The 12487-nt window shown below is 44.4% G+C and overlaps 1 protein-coding gene across 6 annotated transcripts in view; it reads right to left on the bottom strand.

Moving 5' to 3' along the window:
• Positions 1–441: 441 nt before the first annotated feature.
• The window catches only part of lyst (lysosomal trafficking regulator), a 60788-nt gene continuing 48742 nt past the window's right edge, over positions 442–12487 (bottom strand). For 5 of the 6 annotated variants that reach the window (XM_083923557.1, XM_083923561.1, XM_083923558.1 and 2 more), the window contains 25 exons: positions 11999–12190; positions 11666–11877; positions 11378–11587; positions 10795–10971; positions 10541–10617; positions 10259–10447; positions 9419–9564; positions 9228–9324; positions 9043–9104; positions 8781–8836; positions 8540–8692; positions 7146–7390; positions 6659–6725; positions 6004–6160; positions 5372–5512; positions 5062–5279; positions 4758–4988; positions 4452–4641; positions 4215–4351; positions 3968–4066; positions 3433–3572; positions 3221–3318; positions 2974–3130; positions 2817–2888; positions 442–2697 (listed from right to left, as the gene is read on the bottom strand). In XM_083923557.1, the coding sequence (XP_083779683.1) occupies positions 2559–2697; positions 2817–2888; positions 2974–3130; positions 3221–3318; positions 3433–3572; positions 3968–4066; positions 4215–4351; positions 4452–4641; positions 4758–4988; positions 5062–5279; positions 5372–5512; positions 6004–6160; positions 6659–6725; positions 7146–7390; positions 8540–8692; positions 8781–8836; positions 9043–9104; positions 9228–9324; positions 9419–9564; positions 10259–10447; positions 10541–10617; positions 10795–10971; positions 11378–11587; positions 11666–11877; positions 11999–12190 (3662 nt within the window). In that variant the 3' untranslated portion in view covers positions 442–2558. The remainder of the gene's footprint in view (positions 2698–2816; positions 2889–2973; positions 3131–3220; positions 3319–3432; positions 3573–3967; positions 4067–4214; positions 4352–4451; positions 4642–4757; positions 4989–5061; positions 5280–5371; positions 5513–6003; positions 6161–6658; positions 6726–7145; positions 7391–8539; positions 8693–8780; positions 8837–9042; positions 9105–9227; positions 9325–9418; positions 9565–10258; positions 10448–10540; positions 10618–10794; positions 10972–11377; positions 11588–11665; positions 11878–11998; positions 12191–12487) is intronic. The other variant, XM_083923560.1, reaches the window with a different exon arrangement.

Below are 12487 nucleotides of genomic sequence, written 5' to 3'. Positions count from 1 at the left end.
TTTCTACTGTCCAAGCTGGCCCCTAAACGCACCGAGATAGCCTAGAAATGGAATTAGGATCTGCTCATTTTCCTAATGTGCTTTATTTCTGCAGAAGGCACCTGAGATGTGCAGGCTTCCCCTTTTCATTTTTACATCAGCTTTGACATCATCGGGTCCCCCCACCCCCACCCTGGCTCCATAGTAACTGCTGGGCCTCATCCATAACAACACAGCTCTTTGGAGGAAATTTTCACCCAGATAAAAAAAAAATATTGATTCATCTATTTGAATCATAATCATTTTTTCCCTGATCAATACAGTGATTTGTGCATCACCACAGGTTTCTTCTCTTGTTAGATATCCCTGAAGGCACCACTCAAAGGGAGAAATGGACACAAACGACAAAATGTGGTCATATTTCTTCAAATATTTATATATATTTATAATATACTCGTCACTTGGTTTGTCCATACATACACACTGGCACATATATACAAAGAAAAAGAAACATAAACATGTCCTTTCAGAACCTCAGTCTGGTCAATTCAATGACAATTTCAGCAACTCAAGACAATGATCTTAAATTATGCATAGCTTAAGTTATCAACAGAAAAAATATATTTCTTGCTGTGTCAGAAAGCAAAAAGATACAAACAACCATCTTATCACATTTTCCTCTCGTCTTTTTGACACTCAAAAACCCATACAATCTCACATGGATGTTCGAGGGAAAAGAAAAGGTTGTGGTTCTCATAGACGTACACCTTTATACACTTGTAAGCTTTAAAACAGTAAACACAGTAACATCATGTCTTAGACAGGCCCGGTGCTGCACATAAGGGTCCAGGTGGGCTGAGAAAGAAAAAGAAGAACAACACAAAAGGAATGACGTGATGTAAGAAGAAATATTCCCTTTCTCGTAAACAAGTCAAACAGCAAGTGTGAAGTTTAAGACATCATTTTTCACCACAGAAGGCTCGCTGCAGTCAACACAAAAGGCAGAACAACTTTTTTTTCACAGCTGTGTTAAAACAAACTCTCTTCCCGTATGAAACATGACAAAAAAAGGACCTATTGCGTGTCTGATATTGCTTTCTGGAATAGATTTATTAGTGATATTAAATCAAAGCTCAGTTCATGTTAAGTCCACAGATCATTGGCTCTCCTTGAGTTAAACGGCAGCTGATAAAAAAGTGCTTTGACTACCATTTCACATATACTAAGACAAACTGGAAGTGCCGTAGGTTAAGTGGGAATGTAAAGAATAGCTGCATGGATCCACGGGTGGGTTGAGGAAAGAAATGTTTGCTCGATTGTTTTTTCAGTGTAGTGTATAAGATCCTGAAATAAGCTGCGAACCTCAACAGCACATAACTTAACTGCTCCAACCTCAGTCTGCTGATGCTCTCCACTACTCCCTCCCACATCCTTTAAGGAATGCTGCGTTCAGGAGATTCCTCTCTGCTTCTTCTCCAGCTTAAGACATCTAATGCTGTTTGTTAACTGCTTACTCAGAATTTCAGCAAACTATATTAAGTAGTGAAAGGGTTTTAGTGCAATTTGAGCGGCAGGCAGTTTAAGTCAGTAAAACACAAGGGAAGGAAAGAAAGGAAAAATGAGCCTCCGCGGTGCTTCTTATAAATTAATGAATATCAACATTTCTCACTGCAAAAAGGACAGGTTCAACCAAGGCAGGCCTTAATAAAGGAGTATCATGACAGTAAATGTCACATCCACATACATACAGTCAAGGTCAGAATCATTCTAGCATGCAAAAGAAGGAGAGAACAACAGGCAACACAAGGAACAATTCATCCTAACGTCCCCCCCGTCCCTCCACTGAGCTGAGGTACAAAGTGATACGGGGCTGCGACACTAGTGTTCAGACTTGAGCGGAGCAGACAAGCCCAGCAGAGCTGCATCTCACTCCCACAGAGCGGGACATCTCCCGGTGGCAGACGCGAGGGGCGAGGGGGTTCCCTCCCGCCACGTGTCTGCGGCGTCAGCAGGATATGCTCGCCGAGCTCCGACAGTGATCCGTCAGACGACGTGCTGCGGGAGATCCGAGCGCCGCCAAGGAGAGAGACGGAGGGGGTGGGGGGCGGGATGTGGGGTCTCCTCACTTTGGGTCCGGCTCTGGCCAGACGATAGCAGCTTACCAGGAAACAGCAAAATCAACATCAGGCAAGGATCTCTGCACAACAGAAACTCAACAGCAAGAAACTAAATAATAAAAGACTTAACAAACCAAACGCACTCTCAGAAATGCATTTTGTATAGAGTGTCTGTTGCAGCCTCAGCCAAATATTCATCCATTCTCGCCAACATTCCACTTCAGTAAGTTTATAAATATATAGTTATATACATATAATACTATATTCATTATCGTTTCTGACGGTGGGAGTGGCTATGGTAGAATTTGCTCAGCTGGGGATGGTGTTAAAAGTTAGGGAGGGTTGAGGCCATGCTGACATGATCTCCTTTCTGTCAGTGCAGAGAGGAGGAAGAGAAGGAGGGTGAGGGTAGGGCGGCTCCTCTTGCTGAGAACTGAATATGAGTATACGTCAGACACACAGTCAGCCTGCAGCGTAGCTGCTCAGGAAAGAGTAGAACATTGGCAGCTTCATGCGCTGCTGGTCCCGCCTACACCACGCCATCACTGTGCCCTCGCTGTTGGCTGTGTAGAGGTGGTGGCCGTCACACGAGTACGTCAGGCTGAGGCACGCAGGAGAAGAAAATATCATCAGTGTTCTCCACAGAAATACACAGAGATTTACAATGGTACCATTGCATTAAAGCAAAGAATAACATGGCTGCAGTGCTGATAAAGATACCTGATGATGGGTTTGCTCGACTTGGAAAAGGTGATCTCTCGCACTGGTTTTAAATCCCAGGTGCTCCACAACCTGTAAAAAAAAATCTGTGAGAATGATTCAGTGTTTCAAGAAGAAAAGAAGCACGTGAATGGGAATCAAGCAAGTTCCTGCTCACCTGACGACGCCGTTCTCCAGCCCGCCGGCGATGACGTTGACAGACACACCCTCCGGCTGGTTGGAGAAGGCCACGGAGCAGATGATCTCTCTGCAGTGGACGTGACCGATCAGATCGCCGTTAACCGTCCACAGACGCAGGTCGCTGCCTCCGCCCACTGGATACACAGAATCATGGGTCACTAAGACACGTCAACATTGTGTGATATGATAAACTCTGAGAGGACGCAGAGCAGAGCGGTCTTCACCTGAGTCACAAACTGTTGCGATGTCACCCGTGGTCTCGCTGGCGGACACTGCTGTCACTGGGCTTTTGTGGCCTGTGAGACTCTGCACATAACAGAGCCTGGAGCAACACAGGGCATCGCTTTACTTTAGGTTTCTCATCACGCACAAACAGAAATACAAAAGATATAATTAAAGCATTTTTATCCTTTTTTCATATCTCTCACATACTGACCTGTTAAGGTCCCAGAGGATACAGGTGCCATCTCTGCTCACACTGATGAGGATGCTGTAGGGTTTGCAGACAAACAGGCTGGTGACCTCCTCTGTGTGTCCGTACAGGTGAACCTGAGATTCCACCTCCATCTCTGACGGCTACGGAAAGACGCATATCAGAGACTATATACAGAGGACGTACAGATCGGAATATTGGCATGTATTAGCATGGATGAAGTATCTTGGGTTTCCTAAAAAGATACTCTAATAAAAGAGTCAGAGTCAGAGAAAACAGAAAATCTAGATGCCTATTGGTAGGGGCCAATGAAAGTCTGAACGCCTCTCTGATGACTGATCTCCCAGACCTCCTATCCCACTTGTAGGCTCGGTGGAAATGTGTTTCAAGGGCAATTGGGATGTGACTAATGAAGCTGAGCTTTTGAGCATGGTGAGGCGCTCTAAAGAGGGGTGGGGGTAATGGGAAGGTGGGTGGGTGGATTGGGTGCTGATGTGTAGGCGGAAGGTTAGAGGGGGACGTCGCCATGGAAACCCACCGTGGTGCTGGTAAAGCGGTTGCTGTAGGCGGTGATGACTCCACACTTGCTGCCTGTAAATAGCTGGCAACCATCGGGCACCCAGGCGCAGCTGGTCACCTGGAGATGGTTGGATAGAGGAAATGAGTAACCTGACAGCTTATTAGTCGATCCTCAATGTGGAGTAGTGTAACACTGAGGGCGGACCGGTAATTCCTTTAACTAAGAGGTTTTTTTTTGTCTTTTTAGCTTGGGAGTCCATGCTTACCTGGTGAAGTTGTGAACACTGAATGAAGTTGATAGGAGGTTCGCTCTGCTTGCTCTTCAGCCTCAAAATGTTGTCTGCATAACCCCAGCTCAAGATGGCCGACCACTGGATGTCTGTGCTGTGCATGCTCCGAACACCTACCGAGAAGAGAACATAAAGATAATGGAGTCAGCAGGATATTGTGCAAACTATCCTGTACATCCAGGCTTAGGTGCAAGTGACCGCTGGGCTTCCTACCCTGCTCCTTGCTGTAAATCATCATGAGGCAGAACTTGCGGGACAGCCCGCAGATGGCTCGCGTTGGCAGAGCAAGCAGGGATCCGAACCTCTCTCCGTGTGGCTGGCTGAAACAAACCACTGGGTCCGGAGCAGAGGGCGAGCCCACATACTCACCCCACTTCAGACCTTTGATCCATGGCAGTGGGCTCTGTGGAGGAGGAAGAGGAATTTGCCAGGTAAGCTGCAGATCGTTTCATGGATGATATATTAAGTAATTCCTGCACAGTGGGCTGTCAGAGTTGCTACCACCACAGAGTAAATTACCGGGCAGACTATTTCCTTGGTCTGTTCTCGGGTTTCTCTGAAGGCCAGCTGAACCAGGAGACCCATGGCAGCCGGCAGCTCCCCCTCCATCATGAGTTTGGGGCCGGCCCTGCTGGCGTGAGAGGCATTGAAAAGCTGCCTGGGCGTCTGTCCGTATGTTTTGATCATCGTCTCCAGAGCCCTCCGCTGCACCGGGTCTTCTACAGCCGAAACGTCCATGCCAAAATAGGTCTATGAAAAATGATATTAAAGTTTGCCATGACAACTTTCACAGTAATTTCTGTCAAATGTGAAATATACTTACAGCTGGGTGGAAGACGTTGATGGCATGGACAGCAGCTTTGCCTTTTTGCTTGAGGCCAAACACCAGGTCGATCCACTGGCACAGTGTCTGGGAGACCTGGTCCGACTCCAGCGCTTGGCGGTGGATGAGGATGAACAGACGGGGGTCGTTGCGGGCCCAGGGCGGCAAATTCACGTGATTCACTCTCTCACCATTTTGACGAACACCAAAATCAAAACCTGGGAAGGCAATTTTTCAAAAGTTAAAAATATATGCTGGTATAAATGATAGGTATACAAATTAAAGGCATAAAATAAAGGCAAATAATTACCCTCTCTGTTGACCAGAAATTCTGGGAGGTAGAAAAACTCTGGGATGAGCTCTTTGACGTCAGTCATAGACTCGTAGGAGGAGAGGCGCCACGTGGTGTTCATGGAGTGAAATGTCCGGTCCGGGATATCAAAGCTCTGGTCTGATTAAGGCCAAACACAATCTCATTATAGATTAGACGCACTGATTGAAAAGATCCCCTTTCATGACCTCAGACTCCATGCCGCTGAATACATTTACAACCACATAAAAAGGTGCCTCTGAGGATCAGAGTAGAGAGGCGAATGAATGAAAAAAATAATTAACAAGAAAGGTAGAAATAGAAAAGTGAAGTGGAAGGGTGCTGAGTTGATCAGAGAAAAGTATTAAGATGAAGTAACCTTTCATGACCAATACATGCGATGCAACGCGGCAATATGCTGCTCGGTATAGACCTGAGATCAGGACGTTCTAACATTTCAGATAGAGCTGAGAGTGAAACGCAGACAGGTGACGATCGGTGCTGCTAAAGCTCTTTGGAAGTTAAAGAAAATTGTAGTTACAGTACATGCTGAAACCAAATATACTGAAGCAAGAGAAGACTTCATTTTTTTCAAATTTTCTTTGGTTAGTGAAACTTTATGTGTGACTCACCCTGGTATGCGAGAAACATCTTGGTGAAAGGAGGCATTCGAACCAGGAAGTGCAGCACAGTCCCGCTGTTGGAGTAGTGTGAGCCGTAGTGATAAGGCTGGACAGGGGGCATGGGGTCATCTTCACGGATGCCCTTCTTGTACTCCTCCTCAAGGTACTGCACAACAAACACACACGTTTTCTTACTGGAACATCCAATAGGCAAGGTCAGTTTATTTATATAGCACATTTACAGAAAACATTAAAGAGCAACTAGAAAAAACTGGACTGTGGGGCTGACTCATATCCATTCTGATACTTGGTGTGCATCCCAATGCTGAGAGCAACAGTAGTAGTGGTAGTAAAGGCTGTAGTAGTGGACTGAGAGTTAAGAAAGCTGTCCAGACACCAGATGTGATAGTATTCGTGGAACTTATCATCAAAAACACTTCCTTGGCTCAAAATCTGAACGTTGTATTGAAAAATCTGTTTTACTACCAACAGCAGGAGACTGATATACGCCGTTTCTCCATGTTAAGCTGTGACTCTGGGAGCAGAAAGCAGACCTGTCCCAGACGACCTGAGGGGTCTGGATGGCTCATAACGTAGCAGAAGATCAGAAAAGTATTTTGGCCTTAAACCATTCAGTGCTTCATAAAACAGCAGTAGGTCTTACCCTGTAATTATCCACATAGCGATCTTCTTTCTCTTTTGACTGGACTGCGATGGGTTTGATTAAATTCCTGCATGATAACAAAAATGGAAAAAGCAGTAATCAGCCATGATGTTCGACTGTGACAAATGAAAATAGTCAGATTATAAATGATTCCTGTGTCATGAATCCTGACTTCAGAGAGACTTTATTTGTCATCCAGTTTAGCAGATAAATAAAAACCACAATATGGCAATTCATCGCATATGTGTTGATTTAAAAATCCCAGAGTGGATCGGCTCTGGCATAAACAAGAGGAACACTTATTAAGAATATCTGAGAGCTTTACATTTATTTTAAAAGTGAAGATCTGATGCATCAATGACAGAGGATGTAAATTTACAAATCCTTTACACAGAGACTAATCTTCATAACCTTATATAATCAGATTTTTTTATTATTAAATACCTCAAAAGTCTTTCCAAACACATTAATACCATCCAGCACTGACCTGTAGATGTTTGGGTCCTGCAGGTCGATTGTCTCACTGATGTAATCTCGCAGGATAAAAGGGAACACAGGGTACTGCATGAGGTCGTTGAAGGAGCGGCCTGCGTGCTTGTTGAGATGTGTGAGGTACTCAAAGTTAGAGATCTGACCGGAGCCCCACAGCTGAGTGAGCGCCGTGATGTTCCCGTGCTCCAACAGGTTGGGCAGATCAGAGGTCAGGATGTTGTGGTAGACGTCGTCACGGAACTAAAGCGAAAACAAAGAGAACCGTAAGATGTTTTCCATCTCTAGTGTGGGGACTGAAGTGAAACATGGAACAAGTACGAACTCACAAATGTAACGTAAAGGGAGACCTTCGATTCCTGTCATGTCTCTACTGTCGACTATGAATAAATACATAAAATGCAATAAAACATAATTAAACAGAGTCAACAGCCATTCTAGCGGTTCTGTGAGGCTGTATTTAGCATCTGCACGGCTTGGAGCTAAATGCTCAAAATACTACAATGCTGATGTTAAGTAAGGGATAATGTAAAGCGAGGTAGTCATTATTGAGAATGTAAGGGGTCTTGAGTTACCCTGAAGGAGTTTCATTCACATAATGACTAATGACAGGCTAGCTCTACCTCCCACCTATGACACGGCTGCTCACTATAGAAATCCAAAAAATTGACGCAAAATATTGATCGTTTTTGTGCTCCAGCTGACGTTAAATTTACCGGACTTCTTTCTGCAAATCGATGGACATGGTCTTCTAGTTCAAAACTGCGGCCTCTACACTTCCTGTTCATTTTTGAATCCTATAGCCCTAAGAAAACATTGTTTAAATCTTCTTTTGTGATACTGTGGTTACTTTTCTCTAATTTTTCTCACTGCTTTTTCTCACAAAATAAAGTTGTTTTTTAAACAAGTATTGATAATTTGTTCTGTAATTTTGATCTCCGGTGTAGAGAAGAACATTTACAGATGGAGCGCCTCATTCAGACACATACATATTTCTGTAGTATCAGTCTAAACTTGAAATTAATGCTCAGGGGGAAAATCTTTTTGGCTATTTATTCAGGAAAGGTTTGATTCTGAAAAACAATGTTTTTCCTGTAAAGTATTATGGCAGCGTATCTTATCATCATGATTGATTCTAGGCACAGAACACAAATAATCCTCACTGCAAATATTTTCAGGCTGCATGAATTGATCAATTCATACGTCTTTTTAGCATCTTTGTCAACTTGTCATTTTCATCAAAGTCCATCCCATGAAGCTAAATCTTTTTCTTGAAGTCTGCTGAGTAGTCTAGTTATGGATGATAAGCCAACTCAATTCTTCTTCAGCCAGCTTTCCAGCCGCATCATGGCTACCTTGTTATATTATTCCAAGTAAGTGTTTTTGCCTCACCTTGGTGTTGTCAAAGGCTAACAGCAGGGTCCTGCCGTTGGTGAGGAATATCTCCACAGCGTTGTCCCTTAGCTGCCACCAGCGCTTGTGCACCTCCTTGATCTCCTCGTATGTCCAGGAGAAAGAAGGTGCCTCGGTCTCCCCGTGAAGGCTCTGTCCGAACACAAACACATCTGGTGTTAAGTCTCCAGGCACGTAACCCTTCGACAGAGAATAATCCTGAAGAGGCCTCTGGCTTTACCTGGTTGTCATGAGCATCAGCAGCATTGTCCTCCACAAAGTACATCCCAGACTTTCCTGTGAGACAACACAAGGTGAGTGAGATTCTGTGTACTACGAGCAAGAAAAAACAAAGCTTCCCGCTGAATAACTAATAAACACTTGTGTGTGAGGGGAGAGCAATATCCTCTCATGCCTCAGAGAGAGCACATTACTCTTTGTGACTTGTGACCGGCGGACTTTATTATGCATGGAGCAGCTGTGAAAAATGGTCAGTGTCTTACCCAGAAGTAGCTCCCCTGCTGTCTCTCTGGAGGGGGCGACACTGATGCACCGTCTGGTGAACCTAAGGACAAAGAGACATTTCTCATACAAGAAATACACCATCTGAATAAAGCATCGACACCACAAAATGTAGCACAAGTTGCTTTAAATCACCCCGTCTTCCTGAGAGGGTAAAAATTGATACCTGATGGGCTCGCTGGTTGCTTTGTCTTTGACAGTGGAGGAGAAGGAGGAGTGGGTCTTATCCTCAAACAGGAAGGACAACGGTGGCTTCATTGTGTCTAAACAAGACATGGAAGTCAGATTAAGAACGCTAAAAAGGAGAAAAACACACTAATACTGGACAGAATGTTGCATCTGCTCCTGCTTCTTCACCTTCAGCCTGGCGTCTGTCTTTGAGCAAGTACTTGTTAGGGATGGTGAGGTAGCATCTCTGTAGCCGACGTCGCTCCCGGTTCGGCCCTTCAGTAGGGTCCAACTGCCAGGACGTTGGGTAGGATGTCTGGTCATACCACACCGCACTGAAACAGAATATTAAAGCACTCTTTAACATTTTCTCTTACCTAACCTCACTGCAGAGACTAAGGTCATGTCCTCAATATTGTTTTCGGTAATAATACTTAGTGTTATTTTTTATTGTTCAGAATTTGATATACTTAGGCTGTACTAGCACATTTTTTTAAATAATCAAGGGAAAAAACAGTAAAATTAGAGAACAGTAACCACTGTGTCGCAACAGAATTTAGGCTTCAAGGATGCCAATGGCCCTTCGGTGAACCACTTTTGGTCCAGAGAATGTAGTGCCACGAGCAGATCAAAGAATTTGTGTTAACATGCTGAACTAATATGGTAAACATGCTCAATATTGTACCTATTAAGTATCAGCATGTTAGTATAGTTATTTTAGATCATGTTAGCATGCTGATGTTAGCATTTAGCTCTGAGCTGTGCACTTGCGCAGCTTGACAGAGCAGCTATAATTGCTGTCGACTCTTAAACCTGTCTTAAGTCCTGGCTACATTTAATTGGTTTACAGGTATTCTGGTTCTCTGTATGTCTGAGATCATCTTTTAATTTTGTCAAATGTTTTCATCCAAAGAACCTCATTGTTTCCCATTAAAATATGACCATGAGAATAATAATCATCGTTTATGATTATTGTACTTTGTTCCAATATCGGGTAAGCTCCTGTGAGATGTAAAATCTGATGCCTACCGATCATGCGTGAGTTGCTGCACCAGCTCCTGCCAGTGTCGGCTGGCGCTGAGGTCAGTCTTATAGAGTCCCCTGATGTGCTGGATGACTTTCTTTCTCTCCATGCCTTGTCGCAGAGAAACATTCTGAGTGATATCAGCTGCAATCTTTGAAATGTCCTTGGACTTTCCATCCAGCCTCTGGATAAGACTGCAGAGGAAGAAGAAATACTTGAGTGAATAGAAGAGTGGAACAAAGTAACGGTTCTTACCAACCTTTCCTTGTACAAAAGCCCCAACTCACTTCCTCTGAGTGTTGGCCATTTTCTTTTCCCACGCCACTTTGCTGGTTTTCTCTTCTACTTCATACTTGATTTTCTCCTGTATGGATACAATTACAAGTAAATTAGATGCATTAGCTTTGTTTTCTATATAAAGAAACCTGACAGGCTGCATTTATGGATGACCAAGATTTTCCACCTGCACAAAAGTTGATTATTCATACTGCTGCCTTGAGTTTGACAAAAAAAAGGCTCTGAAGGCTTAGCTATGACTTACCTCTTTTATGGCCTTGAGCAAGTCTTGTTTGTGAGGAGCATTGGGTGGGATGCAGCGATGGCCACAAAGCTTGAGTGAGGTCATGAATACACCCACGGCGTTCTGCTCGTCTTTGGTGAGGCTGTCCTTGTGATCGTGCAGCATCTCATACAAGTACAGTGACAACTTTGGTCCATGCTGAGTGAAAGAGAGAGAGAGTAAAACAAAGCAGATTTTTTCTATTTTTGTCTGAAGCAAGTGGCACACATTGATGGACAGGAAACAAGTCTTATCCAGCAAGTTGACCCTCAGTAAAGCCTGAGAGGAGGTAGAGTGGAAGACTCCCATGGCGATGCAAGAGTGCTGCTGAACAGCATGAAAACATCTATCAGAGTTATTTTAGAGCCACTGTCTGACAGCTCCTGGAAAACTTCTTTAAAAGGAGTGAAAATCACTCACTCTTTCCCCTGGAATCAACACAATTTCTGCATTGGGCGGGTAAAAATGAGCAGAGATAGATCTTTCTTACTTGGCAGTGAGTGAAAGCAAAGTTGACGTGTGAGGTGACAAATAGACTTTAATGACGCATTTCTTTCTCGCTCACCTCTAGACCCGGGCTGAGGCTCTCCTTGAGGATATCCAAATGTCTGGGATCAAACACAAACTCCAGCGAATCCTTCCTGTCAGACAGGGGAAGCGCAGGGCTGAGTGTGTGCACAAGCAGGCGGCCGATTTGGACCCGAAAAGTGTCCCGACACGACCACAGGATCCTTCGCCACTGCTGATGCGGTGCTCCTCCTCGACCCGCGCTGCCCTGTGAGATCAAAAACCATCAACGCAAGGCCTCGCAATACAGCTAAAAAAAAAAAAGAGTTCTCAGTGTCGTCCCTACCAGGCTTATTTTGATCCCGTCCATCATGAGCTTTAGGATGTCTTTCTGAAAGCTCTTCTTGCTGGCAGGCGGCAGGGTGAAGGGAGTGGGAGAGTGTGGGACAGAGGCTGCGCCGCTCTCGTCCTGTTGTTGATCACCTTGATCTGGTGTGAAAAGATGTTGTTCTGGAGAGTCAGGAATATTCAGCAGGTCAAATAAGTCCTGGCTCACATCTGAAATTAGAAGCACATTCAAACAGGACCAGGATTAGGCAGCGAGTTCGGTTTACGCTCATGAAAGGTGAAAATACAATAGAAAAGTTTGGAACAGATAAGTGGGAGAAGCTTCTTTTACCATGGTAAATGAGTCTGTTGACAGCAAGAACCACAAGCCTTTGCAGCCGTTGGACGAACTCAGTCTCACTGGCACGAATGGGGTTTTCCTGGCTCATCCTCCTCTGCATCATCTGGTTGAGCTCATCGCTGGCTACGGAGCGCATCCTCATCAGGAGAGAGTCGGTCTGGGCCAGAGAGAACCGACGCCGGCCTACAAGCACATTATTGGTTCATGGTCAAATTGGGCGCACAAGTATTAGCTAACATACCTTTTAATGTTGAGTGAGGTTTTGCAAATATCTTTGCAATAGTCATTGAACTCAAAGAAGATTATAATGATTAATTAATCAAAGTGCAATCTGCACTAAAATGCTTAACACTGAGTGAGTTAAGCATTCAAACATTCACAAACAAAGGCACCAGTAGCACACAAGAGTACTGGGCACATTATCCCCAGAGTGCAAGGGAAAGGGTGAGTTCACAGCAAAATAAAAAACGGGAGACATGC

The sequence above is a fragment of the Echiichthys vipera genome, assembly GCF_963691815.1.
Source record: "Echiichthys vipera genome assembly, chromosome: 11".
In the NCBI taxonomy this organism is placed as follows: Eukaryota; Metazoa; Chordata; class Actinopteri; order Perciformes; family Trachinidae; genus Echiichthys; species Echiichthys vipera.
This window is presented reverse-complemented; position numbering and strand designations above follow the sequence as displayed.